Source organism: Diospyros lotus, chromosome 10 (assembly GCF_014633365.1).
Source record: "Diospyros lotus cultivar Yz01 chromosome 10, ASM1463336v1, whole genome shotgun sequence".
NCBI lineage: Eukaryota > Viridiplantae > Streptophyta > Magnoliopsida > Ericales > Ebenaceae > Diospyros > Diospyros lotus.
This window is the reverse complement of record NC_068347.1, coordinates 726,749-744,159: the sequence shown is the minus strand read 5'-3', so window position 1 is coordinate 744,159 and position 17,411 is coordinate 726,749. Positions and strand designations below refer to the sequence as shown.

Sequence of the window (17,411 nt, the reverse complement as noted above, 5' to 3'; positions counted from 1 at the left end):
GAAAAGAGGTAACACTATTGACAACTATCAGCGAAGTGGCAGAACTTTGCTACACAACAGTGTTCAGAATAGGAATTCTCAAACATTAGACCGGAAATTCTTTTGCTTGTAAAGAAAAGTTATAATCCTTCAATGCAGGAAAAGTGAATCATGAGAGCTGCCACTAATTACAAATGCAAACATTGGCTTACTATGGAAAATAAATTTCAATAACTGCACTATATAGTATAAGTTTACAACCATTGAGGTCAAGAACTGAAACAGCTGTCCTTTAGCTTTATTTTCTGTTTTGTTTGCTTTTATGTATGTGTGTGTGGTGTGTGAGTGAGAGAGAGAGAGAGAGAGAGCAATTTCATGAAATAACTGAATAAAGAGGAGTTGTCTTGACAAAGATATGAGGTTTGAAACGAAATCTGAATGAGAAGGGTTTCAAAAGTTGAAAGAAAATGACTGAAACAAATGGGATGAAAAGAATAATAATGTTGGAGGTCACCAAAAAACTTTATAATTTTAGGCAACAGATGATCTAATTTGCATACAATAATTAGTGAGCTAGACATAAAAAACTTCAATATAAGGGTAAGGAAAATTAACTTCAATTTTAGAGGGCCCAAAAAGGAATAAACAAATAAGATGAGGAACTTTCTGCTAGAAGATCATGTTTAATGACTTACTTGTACCAGTTGAACAAGCTCACACCAACCATGATTGTAATAAGACCAACCCCTTTCAACCAAGTAAATTGGTCATGGAAGTAAAATACAGCAACCTGAGAAAGAGCAAGTAACATAAGCATTAAGTGGAGAAACAATATCAAAAGCATAGACATGTTGTGCTCATTGGTTTACTTGAACAAGAAATAAAAGGTCCCAGTGACAAATGCTTCTGTTGCTTCTGGGTGGCTAATCTTACAGCTCAACAGTATCAAGTCTGAAGGATTCAAATCTTGCTTCACTTTCAATGTACTAACTGCTATCCAAGAAAATATCAATTACACAAAAAATAAAACTTCTGTGTAATAAAACTTCAAATGGAAACAGAAAGATCATCTGCTGTTGCTCCTTGTTACGTAAACATGAAAGGCAATGCTGAGGCTGAGCCTTCAGACTTAAAACTCTATCAAATTCAATTTGCCTCAGTTTATCATAAACTTCTCCATACAGCATTGGCTATCTGCCTCAACATAGGCAGGGGTTCACAAACAGATTTGGTTGCTTTCAAGCATGAATCAAATGTTTGATATGACCACAACGGTGAATGCAAATATGATAGTATTAGCTGTGGGATAAGGAGGTCTGTGCACCTGTCCCTTGTCAGTGAATCAAAAACAGGAGATTTTCAAGCCCTGAAGATTGGATTTTATGGGTGATTCTTTAAACCAATTTTTCAGCAATGTTAACAAAATGCCACAAACCATTGCTTCTGTCAAAGCTACTTTTATCTAAAATTTCTACAAATCTTAGTTAGGACACTTTTTGAATAATTCTTGACATAAGTCTGAACTTTTTCACATAATACATCAAAAGAATTGTGGGATAAACTATTGGACAAGTAATTAAAATAGTAAACCATTCATCTCCTGAAGAAACCCTTTGCTGTAGGACAGGATAATACAAAAACTCACGAGAACACTGAGAATGGATCTCAAATGGAGAACAAATCTCAATTTTATTATCAATTCAATAATCAATACAATGCTTCTTTTTAGAATAAACTAAGAGATGTTTATATAGCGGTTAACAAACCCGATTCAGAAAGAGGAATAATTAAAATTAAGGAAATAAAAACTAATTAGGAAAGAAAATAAGATTACCAATCTGTTAATTTCCAGATTCTTATCCTGATTAGACTTTTACTAAAATCAATAGTAGACTTTTCTAAAACTTCAAATCCTAGGTTTAGGTTCCCCATCATTCTCCTCCAGCCGAAAAGAATCCAGCCATGCTGAGTTCGAATGCTAGGACCACTCCAAGAACTTCAAATCTAAGAGTCGAAAGTCATTAGTAATTATTAAATTGTTAAACACTATCTCATCTAAAAGCTTAACCTGTTAGTAGAAGGTTAACTTCTTATTTTATGTTGTCATTTTTGTTGAATTGTTAACCACCATCTGATTTAAAAAGTTTAAGTTGATAGATAAAGAATTAATGTTAGGACTCCCATTAGTCTCACCTATCAAAGGCGTAAAAGGAGAGGAACAATAGAGGCAACAAGGGAATTGAGTCAGGGGCAAAAGAGTCAGAAGTTGGTTAGAAGAGAATATTCATTCACGTGGATGAAACAGAACGGGAGAGAGGTATAAATGGGGAGGGTGGAGGAGAGAGAGGACATCTGAAAATTTGTTGAAGAAACCATTGGAGAATGAGGCCCTCTCGAATAGGCCTGATTTCTTTTGTTTTCTTTTCTTGCTATTCCTATTATCCATTGTTATAAGCTACTGTAATTGGGTAGTTCCTACTGTAAGAGCTAAAATTCAATCAAATGAGTAAGGTCCTATCAATTAACTTTAGCTTTATATTATTATTTTAACTCTCAACACACCCCCTCACATGTGGCCAGACTTCACTGCACAACTGGCCCACACACAAGCAACAATTTAAATATTAGGTTAGTAGTGAGGTTTGAACTCAGGATCTTTACTTGCTCATGTACCATGTTGAATTGTTAACCACCATTTGATTTAAAAGTTTAAGCTAGTAGAAAAAGAGTCAACTTTATCTTTTTATATTATTGTTTCTACTCTCAGCAGTAATGAACCAAGTGTCATAACCCCAAGGATATAATAGTAATTTAGTAGTACTTATTTTGTTATTTTAGTTGTTGTATTTTCTATTTTACTTTGTAACAGAATTACTTAACTAGGAAAAGTAGCTATATATAAAGCTACTAGAGCTGTAAAGAAATCATTATGTGAAATATATGAAATTTAGACTTCATATTTTCTCTCTCCAGGTTCTCTCCCTCACAGATCTGACTGATCTTCCCTCCCTCAGCTTCTCTTCTTCTCTTTCTCTCTTCTTCCGAGTTCTTCCTCTCTCGCCTCCTCTGATTTCCCTTTGGATTCTGTTTCTCTCTCAATTATGTCTATTATCTCTCTCTTTCTGTTCTACCTTCCTCGATCTCTTCCAATTTTCCTCTTAAAACCCTAGGTTAAACCTAGGTACATGACACCGAGTAGCATCTGAATTGTGACAACCTCTTCATCTAAATAAGAACCTTTGAAATCCTCTGCAAGATGAAGCAACAATCTCATCATGTAGCACAACATCAATGACATGCCTACCCCATGGAAAAGGTGAAGATTGAGGATCTTGAAGACCTGTAGGAACACTAGTAGGTTAGAAAGGAGGCTCAAATTTGCCTTGGTAAAGTGAGAAATTTTTGCATGAATAACATGACTGTATTCATGTTGTCAGGTAAATAAAGCAAAGATGCATTAGGTCCAAGAGTTCATAGGATGGGGAATGGTTTACTAGTTCAACCAAGGGATGTCTTAAAAGGATATTTGGGGTATTGTTCATGATGGATATGAATCAAATGAACCATGACATAATCACCCTCATCAAAGTCCTTAGCTAAATAATGCACTAAGTTGAAAATACTCACAATTTTTTGCTCGATCACAACTGGCAAAACCTTTACAGCATGGTTGCCAGAGCCTGCAGTTGGTGGTGTTGAGGCCAGATAATGGAATCTGGTGGTTGCTGGAATGTGTGACTACTCTATTATGGCTGTAGTGTACACATCTTATATCTTCTCTTCTTCAATTTCTTTCTTCCTTATGTTGTTTTTGGTTAGCTGTTATGGGTGGCAATGAGTAGAGAGAAGATTGGAGTCAAATGCTTACGGTTTTTGGGGTTAGAAGAATGGTAGCATTTGGTTGTAATTAGCCAGGGATTGAAGGTTGCTCTAATACCAATTGATGAAGGATAGGATCACATAAAAACTTACATACTGCGAATGAATCTCAAACCCGAAGCACTGATAACGAATCTCAAACTGAGAACAAATTTCAAATCTGTTTATCAATGAAATATTCAATCTATGGCTGCTTTTTAGAATACATATTACATGAAGAAATATTTTATATAGGGTGTCAACATATCTCATCTAGGAAGAGAAATAATTAAAATTAAAGAAATAAAAACTACAACGAAATCAAAATAAAATTACCGATCCACTAATTTCTAATATTTGTCTTGATTAGAGCTTCCTAAAATCTTGAAATCCCTACATTTAGGTTCTCCATCACCCTACAACAAGAATATAAACAGAGTTTGTTGGTGTTTCATTTAGTGATTACAGTTTGTCTTCCTATAATTATCAAGAGTTCTAGCTCTTTCAGTGCATTTATTAAATACATAACCAGAAGCTTCCACCAAGACATTGCATATTATGTACTTTTATTTAAAAATAATCAGACAGTTCATACCAAAATAGTGACAGCCTCTTTGACAACTCCTGCTATTGTCACAGTCACAGCACTAGTTACTGAAACAAGAATGTACTCTGTCAATACCTGAAACACACACAAAGAAAAGAAAGAAAAATGAAAATCAATGAAAAGAAGAAAAGGTAATAGGTTAAATCTCGCACCCCCAATCTCCCTAACTATAGTGGAAATACAAGGTAAATTAATAACACGAAAATGCCATGAAGTTAGAAATCCTAACTCCACCTTTTAAGATGAAAAAAAGTAATCCGAACCCCCAAATGCTTTGTCACAATGAATTATCCTCAGTGACAACATGCAGGGGAAATTTTTAAACTAGAGAACATGACTACAAGAAAAACATAAAAGCAGCAATGGTGAATAGTAAGGATACAAGATTTAAAATTTCTACCATAAAAAAGGCTAGAGTTCCACCAAGAAGCATCAGCAGGCAAGTTCGTATGATATGCCACGAACTATTGAAGTAACTATTCTTTCTGAATTCATCCCAAGGATCTATTATAAGAGATAGCAGAGCAGTTGCCATTGCCATTATTGGAGTTACATAGCTCATCAAGGTAAGTGGATTTTCCAGGCCTGGAACAAAAAATAATAAAAGGCACATTTGAAGCATTTATAGCAATTATGTGATCTAAAATTAAAAAGATTCAATTAAGCTTTTTTAATTGAACATTAAATTTTAGACTAAGCAATAAATTGAACAGAAACAGTCAGGGGAAAAGACGATTACAAAAACCCATTAAAAGTACATTCTAGTTTTTTCTGCATAAAAATTGCCATGGCAGTTAGCCTTCCAGCATTAACTATCTATATATGTCACCTCCTATTCTCAACAAAGATAAAACCATATCATTTAATCTTCTGATTTCTGTTTATACTTTCTACAGAATGCTAAAGATGAAAAATAGCTTATTTCCTCGTAAAGAAGACTATAAGTTGAAAATTAATGTTATAATGCTGGTCTGTCTATGTTGTAGTAAAACCAATTTTCATTTACAACTTCAACTGAAGTTTACCAAGAGAAAATGGCAGGGCACCTCAGTAAGTCCATGCATCACCTTTCAGCTTAACCAAAATATAAAATGGTCAGTGTGGACTAAAACACTCTAATGTTTTGTTGACGGGTCAAATAATTCTTTGGATCTACCAAGAGAAATCTGCATTTTCTCTATTGATATTTAATTTTAAGAGGAGGTCTCCTTCAAGATCAGGACTAAAAGAAGGTTAAAAAACACTCAACATCACCAAAAAGTGAATGATTGAAACAATTTGGATTATGCATCACCAGTACACAAGGCTCGGTCTGCTTTGTGAGGATTGGAAGAAATTAAATAGCACAATGAAGAAAGGACACCAGAACAAAAACTAATTTTCTGAATTACAGCAAAAATTCATTATATCATCATTGTTTAACACTTAACAAGAACCTTAGAAGAAGATAGAAAATGTTGAATAGCTCCTTTACAACCTATGTGTTAAGGTTAAAATTCTTTTACATTCTATACATAAATAATAATAACAAAATCAGATAAGGTGAACCAATTAATAGATCTTATTTATTAGATTAATACATTTAAGAAGCTAACTCTAATAGCATTACTTCTAATAACAATCATTACTTTTTAGATCCTTAACCTATCATTTCCTCACATTCATAAAAAGGAAAGGAACTATCTCATAGGTGATATAAAACTTTAAAGTGACTTGATAGCCCAAATTCAATGGTCTAAACTCAGAAATTATTGGGAGATGAAAGAAGTTCACCTTATCATTAAGCTTTTGAGATGACTGCTAGCTTTAAATTTGTTAACATTCAGTTTTTTTTCCCCTGTTTCTGGTCCTACTGTTATGGCATTATGTAATTGCAGACTCACTTTCAGTTAAGTTGAACCTTATTTCATTGCAATATCTTATGAATATAAAAAAAAATTTCCTTTGAATTTTGTTAAGCGTACCAATACATTATTCAAAGCGAACCATGAACCAAACTGATGTACCAACTAATCCAACCCTCCATGAATGCGTACCTAGTACCTGAATATATTCCACGAATCGGACTGAACCACACTCCGTGTAACTATGGCCTGACTTGCTGCATGACCAATGACAAGAATTCAAGACTTCCCCCCGCCCCCATCCCAGTTGTCTAAGAACTGGAACCTAAATTTGAGGGGGAAAAGCTCAAACATGGGTTGCTTGTGTAACATGGAACTGGACTAGCATTTCCCTACTGCATAAATAACCTTAGCAATGGACCAATTGTTGCACAACAGGTATCATAAATATAACAGATAGTTCTGGAGCATGCTTTTTCTGTTTTCTTCACCCAGAAAAGTATAATTTTTTATTTAGTGCGTTTTGAAGATTTGATTCCCAGTAATAAGTGAACTGTAGGATATTAGTTTACAAGGCTTTCCATGTCCTCTTGTTTGAAATATCGTTCTTTCTAAGTACAAGCATATACTAGGACTCTCCAGCCCAAGCTGAATTGACTGCAATTTATGGCTAATTGCCTCTTGTCTATATATTCATCAAGATATTCCTCTTAACTCCATCCAAAGTTAGAACAAAACTAAAACAATTTAAGCCTTTCTCACCATTTAAAAATCAAAGTTTTAACTTTTCTATCCAGAAGAGGGTATCCACAAAGATAAAAAGAATGACACCCCCAGAGTTTGGAGTACACAGACTTGATTTCTTCTTAGGATCAAATCCTGAAAGTATTTCTCACAAGCTTTCTTTTATTGTTAGATAATGGGATCAGTTTTTACTCACGACTGCTCCTAGGCATGACAGGCTAGATGGCCTTAGAGAGGTTGCCATGGATAGAGATGGTTGAAGATCTAGAGTTTATGTAGCCAACCCCCACCTAGTGAGATTAAGGCTTGTGATTGCTCTGCTGCTGCTGTTGTTATTGACTGCTAATAGATTATGTGATACATATTAATAACAAGGAAAAGTGGCACAAAGCACAGAGACAATATTGTAACCCTCGCAAAGATCAATTGATGACTGTACATTTTAGGTATAGTTTCATAAAACAGTTCCATGGACTAGAATTGTTATCTGGATATTGCACAGATGTGGCATAAGAGACATTTGAGCATCAGCATTTACAAGCAAGGACTTGCTCAAATATGCATTCAAATGTAAATAATAGTGCTTACCGTATACTTCTTTCTTCATTTCCATTTGGGTTTCGCATGCACCAACAGAATGAAAATTCCAATACCAAGGCAAGAAAAACAAAGTAAGCATGCTAAAATAGGAGAAGAAAGAAGAGAAAAAAAAAACAGGAGAGAGAGAGAGAGAGAGATCAAACCTGAAGTAGAATTTGAGTCATGGTCCAACGAAACCCAGACATCACAGCAGCAAGCATAACAAAAATAAATCCCCAGAAGTCAAATTCAGTCTCTTTTGCAACTGGAGTACACAGACATAGTCATGATTGAAGAGAAGATATATTCATATTGGATAAAATGGAAAATGACTCAGAGATAAGAGTTTATCAGATTCTCCATAATAGTGAGGTTGGTTGCCACTATTTTCTTTTGGACAGAAAAATACTTTGAGATAAGAGATAAAAGATAGTTATTAATTTGAATAGATTTAAAAAAAACTTGGAACACCTCAAAGAAATCAGATTTAAATAACAACATTATTTTAAACATGAAAATGGTTCGGCACTGCATGAAGTGATCAGAATAATTGCCATCACCAAATGGAATTTGTTGCCATCATATATGCACAGTTTGTAAGGGCAACTAGCCATAGGTTTGCCAATGGTTCAGAACTGGTCCAATCCAGATCAGTTAGGATTCAAGTCCCCCAGGTAATGGTCGAGTCCAATCCATTTATACTTGGATCAGTTCTCACAGATCTGGATCTAATGCAGATTCGTGTTTTTTTAGATTTTTTTTGTTTGTTTTCTTTGAATAAATTAGATTTATACATGTATATACACACATATATACATTGAGAGATGATTACATAGTTGTATTCCAACACAGGTTAACTTCATATGTATATGCATACACACACACATGAACATATACATATATATGCATGTATACATTTACAAATGTATATGAATATATAGCATGCATATGTACATAAATGACTAGTAATTATTAAGGGGGTCAATTTCCCCCAGACCTCCTGAGATTTGGGCCATTTGCACGTAGATCACATGTGGTTAACTTCTAACATGTAAGGTCCTTGTTATTTACATTTTTTTTTTTCTAAGACTCCCTTCAGTTAAGTCAAGAGCCACAGTCTAGTTCCTTTGGTTTTACTTTCGGTCATGTAAACCCCATACGAGTTACTTTTTAATTTTTCAACATTCAAATCCAACATCAAAGATAACCTATTTGGGCTATTCACTTAATGGAGGGGGCTCTTTATAAAAAGGCGTAAATAAGAGGAACCTCCTGTTACGACCCTAGGGTTTGGCTAGGGACTAGGGTTTAGATGGAAAATTGAGAAGAATTCGGGAGAGAAAGAGAGAATTGGAGGGAGACAACAAGAATAGAAGTAGAACAGAGAGGAAGGGAGAGAAGAGCACAAAGATGCGAGAGAGAACTGAAGAGAGAGAAGCATTCAATCAATTATTACTTAATATCCTCCAAAAGAGCCTCTCGGGTAGCTTATATAGCTACTCTTACTGTTAGTGCTTTCAGTTATCATTTGTAATTGAAAGTATTACAACTTCTCATCCAAAACAGAAATGTAATTAAAGAAATACAATAAAAATACAAATCAGTAATTGCCGCATGTTTAATGACCATTGTACCCTAGGGTCGTGACACCTTCAATGCTAAAAATACACCATATGGGCCTACATGAAAATGACCCAAACCATAGGGGTTTTGGGTTGATTTTACCATATTATTAATGAATGAGAATAATATTTTTTAAAATTAATGTGTAATTGAATATTAGAATTTAGAAGTATGGGACTTTGCTTTGATTTTTTGCAAGTATATGGTGTTATGACAACATATTTGCAATAAATTATTATTTAATGGATCTAGTTTAATATCAAACTTAAAAAGGACCAGATCTAACAGATCCATTTATAAGTGGATATGTTGGAACTGATTCTTATTGGATCTAGTCCAGATCTATATCCACCATAACATCTTCATCTCAATTATGATAACATTTTGCATATGTTGATGCATAACTGTCAAACATTCCAATAAAATTCCTTTTTATCCCTGAAGGGGTTTTACAATTGCATAAAATGCTGGAAATTTCTCTGTTTTAACCATTCTACCATAAATCTGAGGATATACTCAATAATCTCCCCTTTTTTCAGACAATAGATCCGAGATTTCTGTAACTAATCTTTAAGTAGAGATTTCCAAGGAAAGATGAAAATGAAAACAGAAAATTTCCTTAATCAATCGTTACAACACATAAGGTATCTTTAAGCAGAAGGAATATAAGACTATTGGAAGTGCCATCCTTTATGCATTTCCAGTTAGGAAAAGAAAAAAGAAACAAAGAACATGCATCCTTCCAGAAAAGTAAAAAGATGCGTATGCAGAAATGAAATGACTAGAATCCATGCAAATGAAGAATCTATATTATTTTCTTATTTTGAGCAGGTATGTTGTGAAGGTGCATACCCGTTAACAGAATTCCAATGGATATGACAAGGATGATACCCAAAAGTTTAAAGCTTGGAGACTCCAACCTGCCAATAAAATTATGAGTTAGAAACCAGAAAACATATCCATCTCAAAATAAGTCATAATTAGTATTAAAGAAACAAATCAATAAAACTTTAATCTGTATAAAGATGATCAAGTTACATAACAGATTACAAAGATAACGAAAGCATTGCTTTCTATTACTGAGAGAACAAGTTGAATTGGTTTAAAGTGGATGGGCGTATATCTTACACATAATACCTTGAAATACATGATGACTTTATTTTTGGTAATATCCAATAGAGAAACATGGTAACCCATTTTGTTTGGTAGCATGTAACTAGACATGTTGAAAAGCATATGGTGAGACACAATGAGACCATTTTGTAGCATAGTAAGACCATTCTATAACATGTAATGACTCACTATTAAACTCAAAAGTTTCTTATGTAAGCCATAGTCTAAAGAACACAAAGATGATAGTTACACTAACAGTGAAATTGTTTTTGTTTTTATACTATTAGTATATAAGTGTTTTGCAACAATAACAACATGTCAAACCTTAATCCCACTTTGTGGGGTACATAAATGTTCTGCAAAAGTAATAAAAATTAGAACCTTTAGTTTTCAAAAAGTGATGTAAGTTGTGAAAACACGAGAAACAACACACTGCAAAATCTGACTTTGGTGATGCATTGTTGTTTAAAGTTTGATATATAATTTTGGGTACTTCCCCTAAAAGTTTAAATGTTAGGAACAAAGTAGTAACCAAACATGATATTTGGTTCCAGGAGGTTTGAGTTTAAGTCTTGTTACAAGTGTTTGTAACCAATTATTATTACTACTACCACTACTCCTCCTGCTGCTCCTCCTCCTACTACTATTATTAATATTTTTGCTTGGCATATCCCATTATTGTGATGTGTACTCTTGATTTATTTGAGTGCTACACCCCAAGTTCAGTTTTTCTACATGCAACCAACATTTGAAAGGTTGATATGCATTGTTGGGACCCTTTCACAATAATTTAAACCTTTTTGGGGCAATTAGCAAGTTAATAGTCTTAAGTTGACAAGCTGTTGTTTTTGGATGTCCCACAATCGAAAGCCATCGTATTGTCCTATGGGTCATAGACTGCCCATAAAATTGGCTAAAAGAGCTCTCCGCAAGTTTACTAAAAGCAGCTAATTATGGGAATATTGCAGTTCCACGCTTTATGATGGCAAAATATCCATATGAGAAACTATTTAAAGCAACTACAGAGAATTTATTGGTAATATTAGATACTTTGATGATGCTTTACCTAAATGCGAAAGCAAATATAAGGAGAAATATAGGAGATGCTGATTTACACTGCAAAAGGAGAAAAAAGAGATTCAAAATTACAGACAGTTGTGATGAAATGCAGTACGACAAAAATAGCATGCATTACTTCACAATTGGAACTATATATTACAGGGGGAAGCAGAAACAAAAAGAAAAGGTCTCTGTGATGCAGTTATTGCAAATGCAACAAGAAAGAAAAGGAAGACAAACCATAGTAGCAAATGTAACAGAGATGAAAACAAGAGAAGCGTTGCTTAAGTTAATGTCGAATGCTGTTCCCAGAGCAGTTGGCACAACTGCGAAAGGCAAAGTCCATCTGTAGCATTAGTGGTCAGAATAGTTAATAAAATACAAACCAGAATTTTGCACTAAAAATAGGGAGGAATGATTGATGCCAGTAAAATTCAAGGTTGGATGGGAAAGAGATAATATGACTGGATAAGAGATGAACATCATCGGAGACAGAGATATGAAAATGACAAAAGAACAATGCCATACTTTGTCACATGCTATAATCTACAATAGAGTAATGCAACATCATAAACATATCGAACAGGTGCACAGTGCACATAATCTACCATTAGCACTCACTAAAACCATTTGTAGGAACTTCACCCAATATTCCAACATTTCAATATCACCATTGGATACAGTTCATGCCATATGTGATTGCCAAATTCTACCCTCCACAAATTCCATTTCAATCTCAATTGAATTTAGAGCAAATTCATACGAGCATGACCTTATTATTTGATCGCATAATTATTAATTTCCCACAAGAATCAGTGAAGGAAAAATCAAGAACATGGTCCTTGAAGATCAACATGCAAAAGAAAAAGTCTTAAATAGCTTCAAATTCTAAATCACCTTAGTAATTAAAACCCTTAGAATAAATTTGTCCTCAAAATGGTCTAGAACAGAGCAACATGACGAATTCTTCATAATCTAGATGACAAATAACAATGTTCAAGCAAAAACAAAAAACCATAAAAAGTAACTGTTTCTAAAAGTTAATAAAAATGGAGGTAACTGTATTTTTTTTATCATGAAGATCAGTTAAGTCAAAACACCCTGAAGAACAACATATATAATCTCCAATCTCCTTTCTAAAACAAATAACACCTAAGTCCACAAGTTGTAGAGGCCAACTAGATGGCCATCCATCCAAACTATAAAAGAACTACGCAACTGAAAGTTTGTTACTTACATATGGTTCACAATGAGTGAAGGCATATGATTTAGGACACATCAATCCGTTTTACTAAATAAGTCAACCACATCGTTTAGACACTCCTATAGACCTACGGGTCTTTCGGTACAGGGATTATTTTGTGATGGGATTGAATTAAGGATGGGTCAAATTATTGATGGGAATAAACAATGCTAGACCATGTTTGATGTAGGAGGTATTACTCAAGGTAATACCTACCCCTTGTTTGGTTTGAAGAAGGTATAAATGTGGGATTACCTTGAAAAATATCATAATACCTCTCATTTATTAATTACAAAAAGGAACCACGGCTTTCCTCAATTTTAGTAAGGGGACATTTTCGTCACTGGAGCTACTGGGACTAATTTGTCCCAAGGGGAGGGGGTGGGACAAATTAACCCTCCCCCATGGAACTAACTTGTCTTGAAGATTAGCTAAGCCTAATCCTTGGGCTGCACCAAACAAGGGATAAGGCTTAGGTGTTGGATTAAACCAATCCCCCCATCAAACATGCTCTAAGATATTTGCATCAATTATTATGATATATCATTAGATCTTGAACCACAAATAGTAGTTAAACCTCCACTAGGATTTGACAGGAACAAAAGTTAAAAGTAACTAGAAAAAGGTACAGCACAGAAAAACAATAAGATGATGCAAACTGAAGGTATAGAACATTGAGATAGAGAAGAAGGAAATTATTATTATCATTAAGTATTTTAAGTGATTATAAAATCCCTTTAAATCTAAAAGAAAAGTTTTATCAAATGGATATAAATATAAAGCAATATTTATGTAAAACACCAACATGTATAACATATGAGAGCCACTAAAATGAGAATGTTATGGTGAATGTATATTCAAATAAAAAAATTAAAAATGCAATTATATATGATAATATCAAAGTGGCACCTACAAACTATAAGATGTGCAAGATGGAATTAAGATATTTTGTTCATGTGAAAGAAGACCAATGAACACTTTGCAAATAGAGTAAATGGATTGGCAGAAATTTTTAACAGAAGAAAAACATGATTGGAAACTCTTAGGTATCATAACATAACGTACAATGGCCTTACAAAAGATCTGGTCATAGATGGGGATGATTGATAAGCTAGAGTCCACGTACCTGACCCCACTTAGTGGGATTTAATTTGTGTGTTGTTTATTAGTAAGCTGTAGAAAACAGAAAGGGAAAAAGGAGAGGATGGAGGCAACTGGGGTGATCTTCATCTTCTTTAAAAGTCCTACTCATTCCTAGGCAAATAGGGACTTATTAAAGCAAATAAATTACCTCCCAAGGAATAGTAGTAGGGTAGGTTTTCCATAATATGAAAAGTAACACAAGCATCTTATTCCCAAGATCACAAAGAATATTCACAGTCCAGACAAAACAAACTAAACCAAAATGGAGCTGTCCATAAAATTCAAAACATAAACAGATATCAGTAATTTTTTGTGAGAGATCGATCATATAGAAACAACAAAAACAAATTTTATTCAAAACTAATTGATTGGCCTCAATTACCCATCCCAAAAGTAATAAAACTTTAGAGATAAAAATAAATGTAATACATACGAGAAAGATTAAACAGAGAGAATAGAAACTAAATAGAGAGAAAAATCCTAATATGATCTTTAAAAGCAAATATGGTTGCATTCAGGTGATATTTGAGCTTAGTGCCAGACACAGATGACTTCAAAATTTTTCAGCTATTACAGCTGCACCATGATTAGGCTGGTCCTTTTATTGGGCAGGAATCAACATCATCCTGACCCTCTCAATCAAGCTTCATGGCAGATTCGGTCTGGCATCTAGCCAGAGCTATAATTCATTGAAAAAGAGATAGGGGTTAAGGGAATTCATTTTCCGTGGCTTTTCCACATATTCCACTATTATCACTTTGGAAAAACATGGAAGACATGAAGATCACTCAATTAAAAAAAGGCTATTCTCAATGAAAGAGACTCCCAACTTAGCGAAGGCTGGGGGATAGTCATTTTTGAATGCAGCCTTACCCTTGCTTTGCAAAGAGGTTGTTTCATTAAACTCAAATTGATAAAACAAGCCAGAGAGAGAGAGAGAGAGAGAGGGAGAGAGAGAGGAGGGGTTTACCTCTTGAAAAGTAATCTCTCCATGACATAGGTACACTTGGCCGAAATCTCTGAGACCAAAACCATGTTATAGCATTTGATAAAATAGCTTGCATTGAGAAGTGGATTGTATTCATCAACATGGGAGCTGGGAAATTCCCTAAATGGTCCCCTAATAGAGTTTTATTGTACCTGCCCATTCACGGATAGTATTAAGAACATTTAGCAATTTTGAAGAAGTTTCACTTGAGAGTTACATGAATTGAGCATGTAGCAAGTTACTGATCAGGGTACTGGAGTAACTTACAGAGTCAAGAATGTGCTGAATGTGTACCATACAAGTATAAAGAAAATTGTCTTCAGCACATCAATAGAAGAAATATAACTCTTACTATCTGATTGATATGTTCCATGGTTATTCATAGAATCGGAGCCATTATCTCCAATGTTCAAGAAAGTTCCCTCTGTTCTAGACCCATTTTCAATATTGAAAGATGTGTATCTTCTATTTCCATTTGTCATGCCATGAGCAGAAACACCATCCTTACTGTTACTTCCGTTTGTCTTCATGCTTTTTGGCTGAAATGTCATATATTGGCTTCTCTCGCTGTCTAAATGCCCTTCTCCCAACCCACCTTCTCGTGTTAAAGACAATTCAAAATCGAAGTCTTCTACAGTTTGATCTTCAACTTCTTGGTAATCTTTACTTATCATGCCATCTTCATTGAACCAGCCTGAGAATGATGGCTCCCTAGAAAGACCTGACCCTTGACTACCTCTGTGGCCAAAATTATGTTCAGTAAACTTAACCTTTTCAGTATCGACATCACTCTGGACCATTTCCTTACCTGTTAGAGGTCACGAGCCATATACTCTCTCCGACCTTCCAGTCTACCTAACAACCCAACCATTTACTTGAAAACTACACTTCCAGTTTCTAGCATTACCATCACCTAGGTGGTGTGGTGCTGGACGAACTAAAAGTTTTTCCTTTCTGTAAAACACTCAAACTTGACTCATTCTAAGCCTTATCCAAACAAATTGAAAATGTTGTGATTCAGAGGAATCCAACAGCCGTACAACGATGAATCAATTTCTGCATAAATACACAACTCCAATGCTTCCAAGCAGTGCACAAGCTCCTGTTAATAGTCACAGAATGGAATCAGAAGCCCCAACCTATCCAACTCAAAAGAAATATAAAATGCAAGAGAAATATGTCGGAAAGTAAAAATGAGAGAGAGAGAGAGAGAGAGAGAGTGATCAATGACTGGTTGGATCGCCGAGAGCAACACAAAGTTTCAACAAGAGAGTCGGTGACTTCCGGCTGGAACTATCCAAATCGGAGCTCGAAAAGGATCGCAAACAAATCATTGAAAGGCAATCCACAATTCAAACAACAGACTTCAGAGAGAACGTCACGATTGCTAAAGACACGAAACTGAAGCGAGTTCATGCCCCGGCGTATTTCCAGAAAGCTTCAATGGAAGTCTCAAGAGAGAGAGAGAGAGAGAGAACCTGAGCTCGTAGAGAAGGATGACGGCGAAGAAGAAAGATCTGAATCTGGTGTTCGAGCGGTGGTGTTTGATTTGGTGGAGATTCAGAAGAGCGCTTCGCTTTTCAGCCTTTCCCTTTCGCTTAAGCTACAAAAATGGCGTTGAAACGTCGTTGGCGACAGCGGCCTTCGCTAAGTAGGCGGTTCCATTGAAGACAGAGAGAGGCGACTTAGGTACATCGGCACTGCAAGTGGACTTGCATATATCAACTGTAATTTGTCTTATGGAGTGCAAGTAAAGTAAATGTATTTTGTAAATAAAAGAAATATAAAGGTTTTTTTAAATATAATTTTTAATTTAAAAAATAATTATTTAATTAAATATAAACATAAATTATATCTCACATTCAAAAAAATATAAACACAAGTTATTTAAAATAAAAATAATTTAAAATTACGAAAATAATTTAAAAATATTTTTTTTAATATTTTTTGACATTTTGAGTTTCGAAAACTTTAAAACAATATATATATTTTTTTTATGTTTTCGTGCTTCAGAAAATATTCATGATTAATTTAAAATTTAAAAAATATTCCAAGGGACTCAATTTAATTCAGTGCATTCTAAAGGAAAAGATGTTCATAGTCTTAATTGTGATTGTTGATAATACGTTTAATGCAACTATTGCCAAACCAACTGATTTGATGGTGAATCGATTTTGTTCTCTCTTATGATGGAAGATGCGAGCATTTCCTTCCTTGGGAAATTGACCTTCCCTATTATAAGACTAGCAATGAAACAAAATTAGATATAATAGATTACGATCAAAGATGTAGGTTCGAGTCATGGTAGTCATACTGTGAGAGTTTTATCATTCTGTGAGGGTGGCTCTTTGTAGGCATCATGCACTGTGTTTTCTACCTGGTACAATACCATGTACCGTGATTAACTCATCCCACATACGTGGAGCAGTGTGTGGGAGACCCTTAAGGTGAGAGATTTCTAAGTACTCAAAAAAAAGAGTCATGTGGAGGTGATATTTTTACGTCAGACAAGACAAATAACTTCATTTTGGAATATGTGACCGTGAAATCTAAATTTCAATAGAAGAAGAATGCCCTTACTCGATCATGTAAGGGATTTATTGTTGTAGGTCTAATTATTATTGTTTCTAC

At 34.6% G+C, this 17,411-nt stretch overlaps 1 protein-coding gene across 10 annotated transcripts in view; it reads right to left on the bottom strand.

Moving 5' to 3' along the window:
- LOC127810822 (probable sugar phosphate/phosphate translocator At1g06470) overlaps positions 1 to 16,495 on the bottom strand; it is a 25,614-nt gene extending 9,119 nt beyond the window's left edge. Inside the window, exons 1-12 of one of the 10 annotated variants that reach the window (XR_008025589.1) lie at positions 16,259 to 16,493; positions 15,048 to 15,882; positions 14,763 to 14,932; positions 11,647 to 11,732; positions 11,414 to 11,463; positions 10,087 to 10,154; positions 7,776 to 7,876; positions 7,621 to 7,633; positions 4,845 to 5,029; positions 4,433 to 4,519; positions 849 to 969; positions 675 to 769 (exon numbers count right to left, since the gene is read on the bottom strand). Coding sequence is in view for 5 of the 10 variants with exons in the window: in XM_052350379.1 (XP_052206339.1) it covers positions 675 to 769; positions 4,433 to 4,519; positions 4,845 to 5,029; positions 7,621 to 7,633; positions 7,776 to 7,876; positions 10,087 to 10,154; positions 11,414 to 11,463; positions 11,647 to 11,732; positions 14,763 to 14,932; positions 15,048 to 15,580 (1,388 nt within the window). In the remaining 5 variants the exon portion in view is untranslated. Of the gene's footprint in view, positions 1 to 674; positions 770 to 848; positions 970 to 4,432; positions 4,520 to 4,844; positions 5,030 to 7,620; positions 7,634 to 7,775; positions 7,877 to 10,086; positions 10,155 to 11,413; positions 11,464 to 11,646; positions 11,733 to 14,762; positions 14,933 to 15,047; positions 15,883 to 16,258 lie in introns of those variants that run through there. The other 9 variants (XR_008025590.1, XM_052350379.1, XR_008025588.1 and 6 more) reach the window with 9 other exon arrangements.
- Between the last annotated feature and the right edge of the window lie 916 nt (positions 16,496 to 17,411).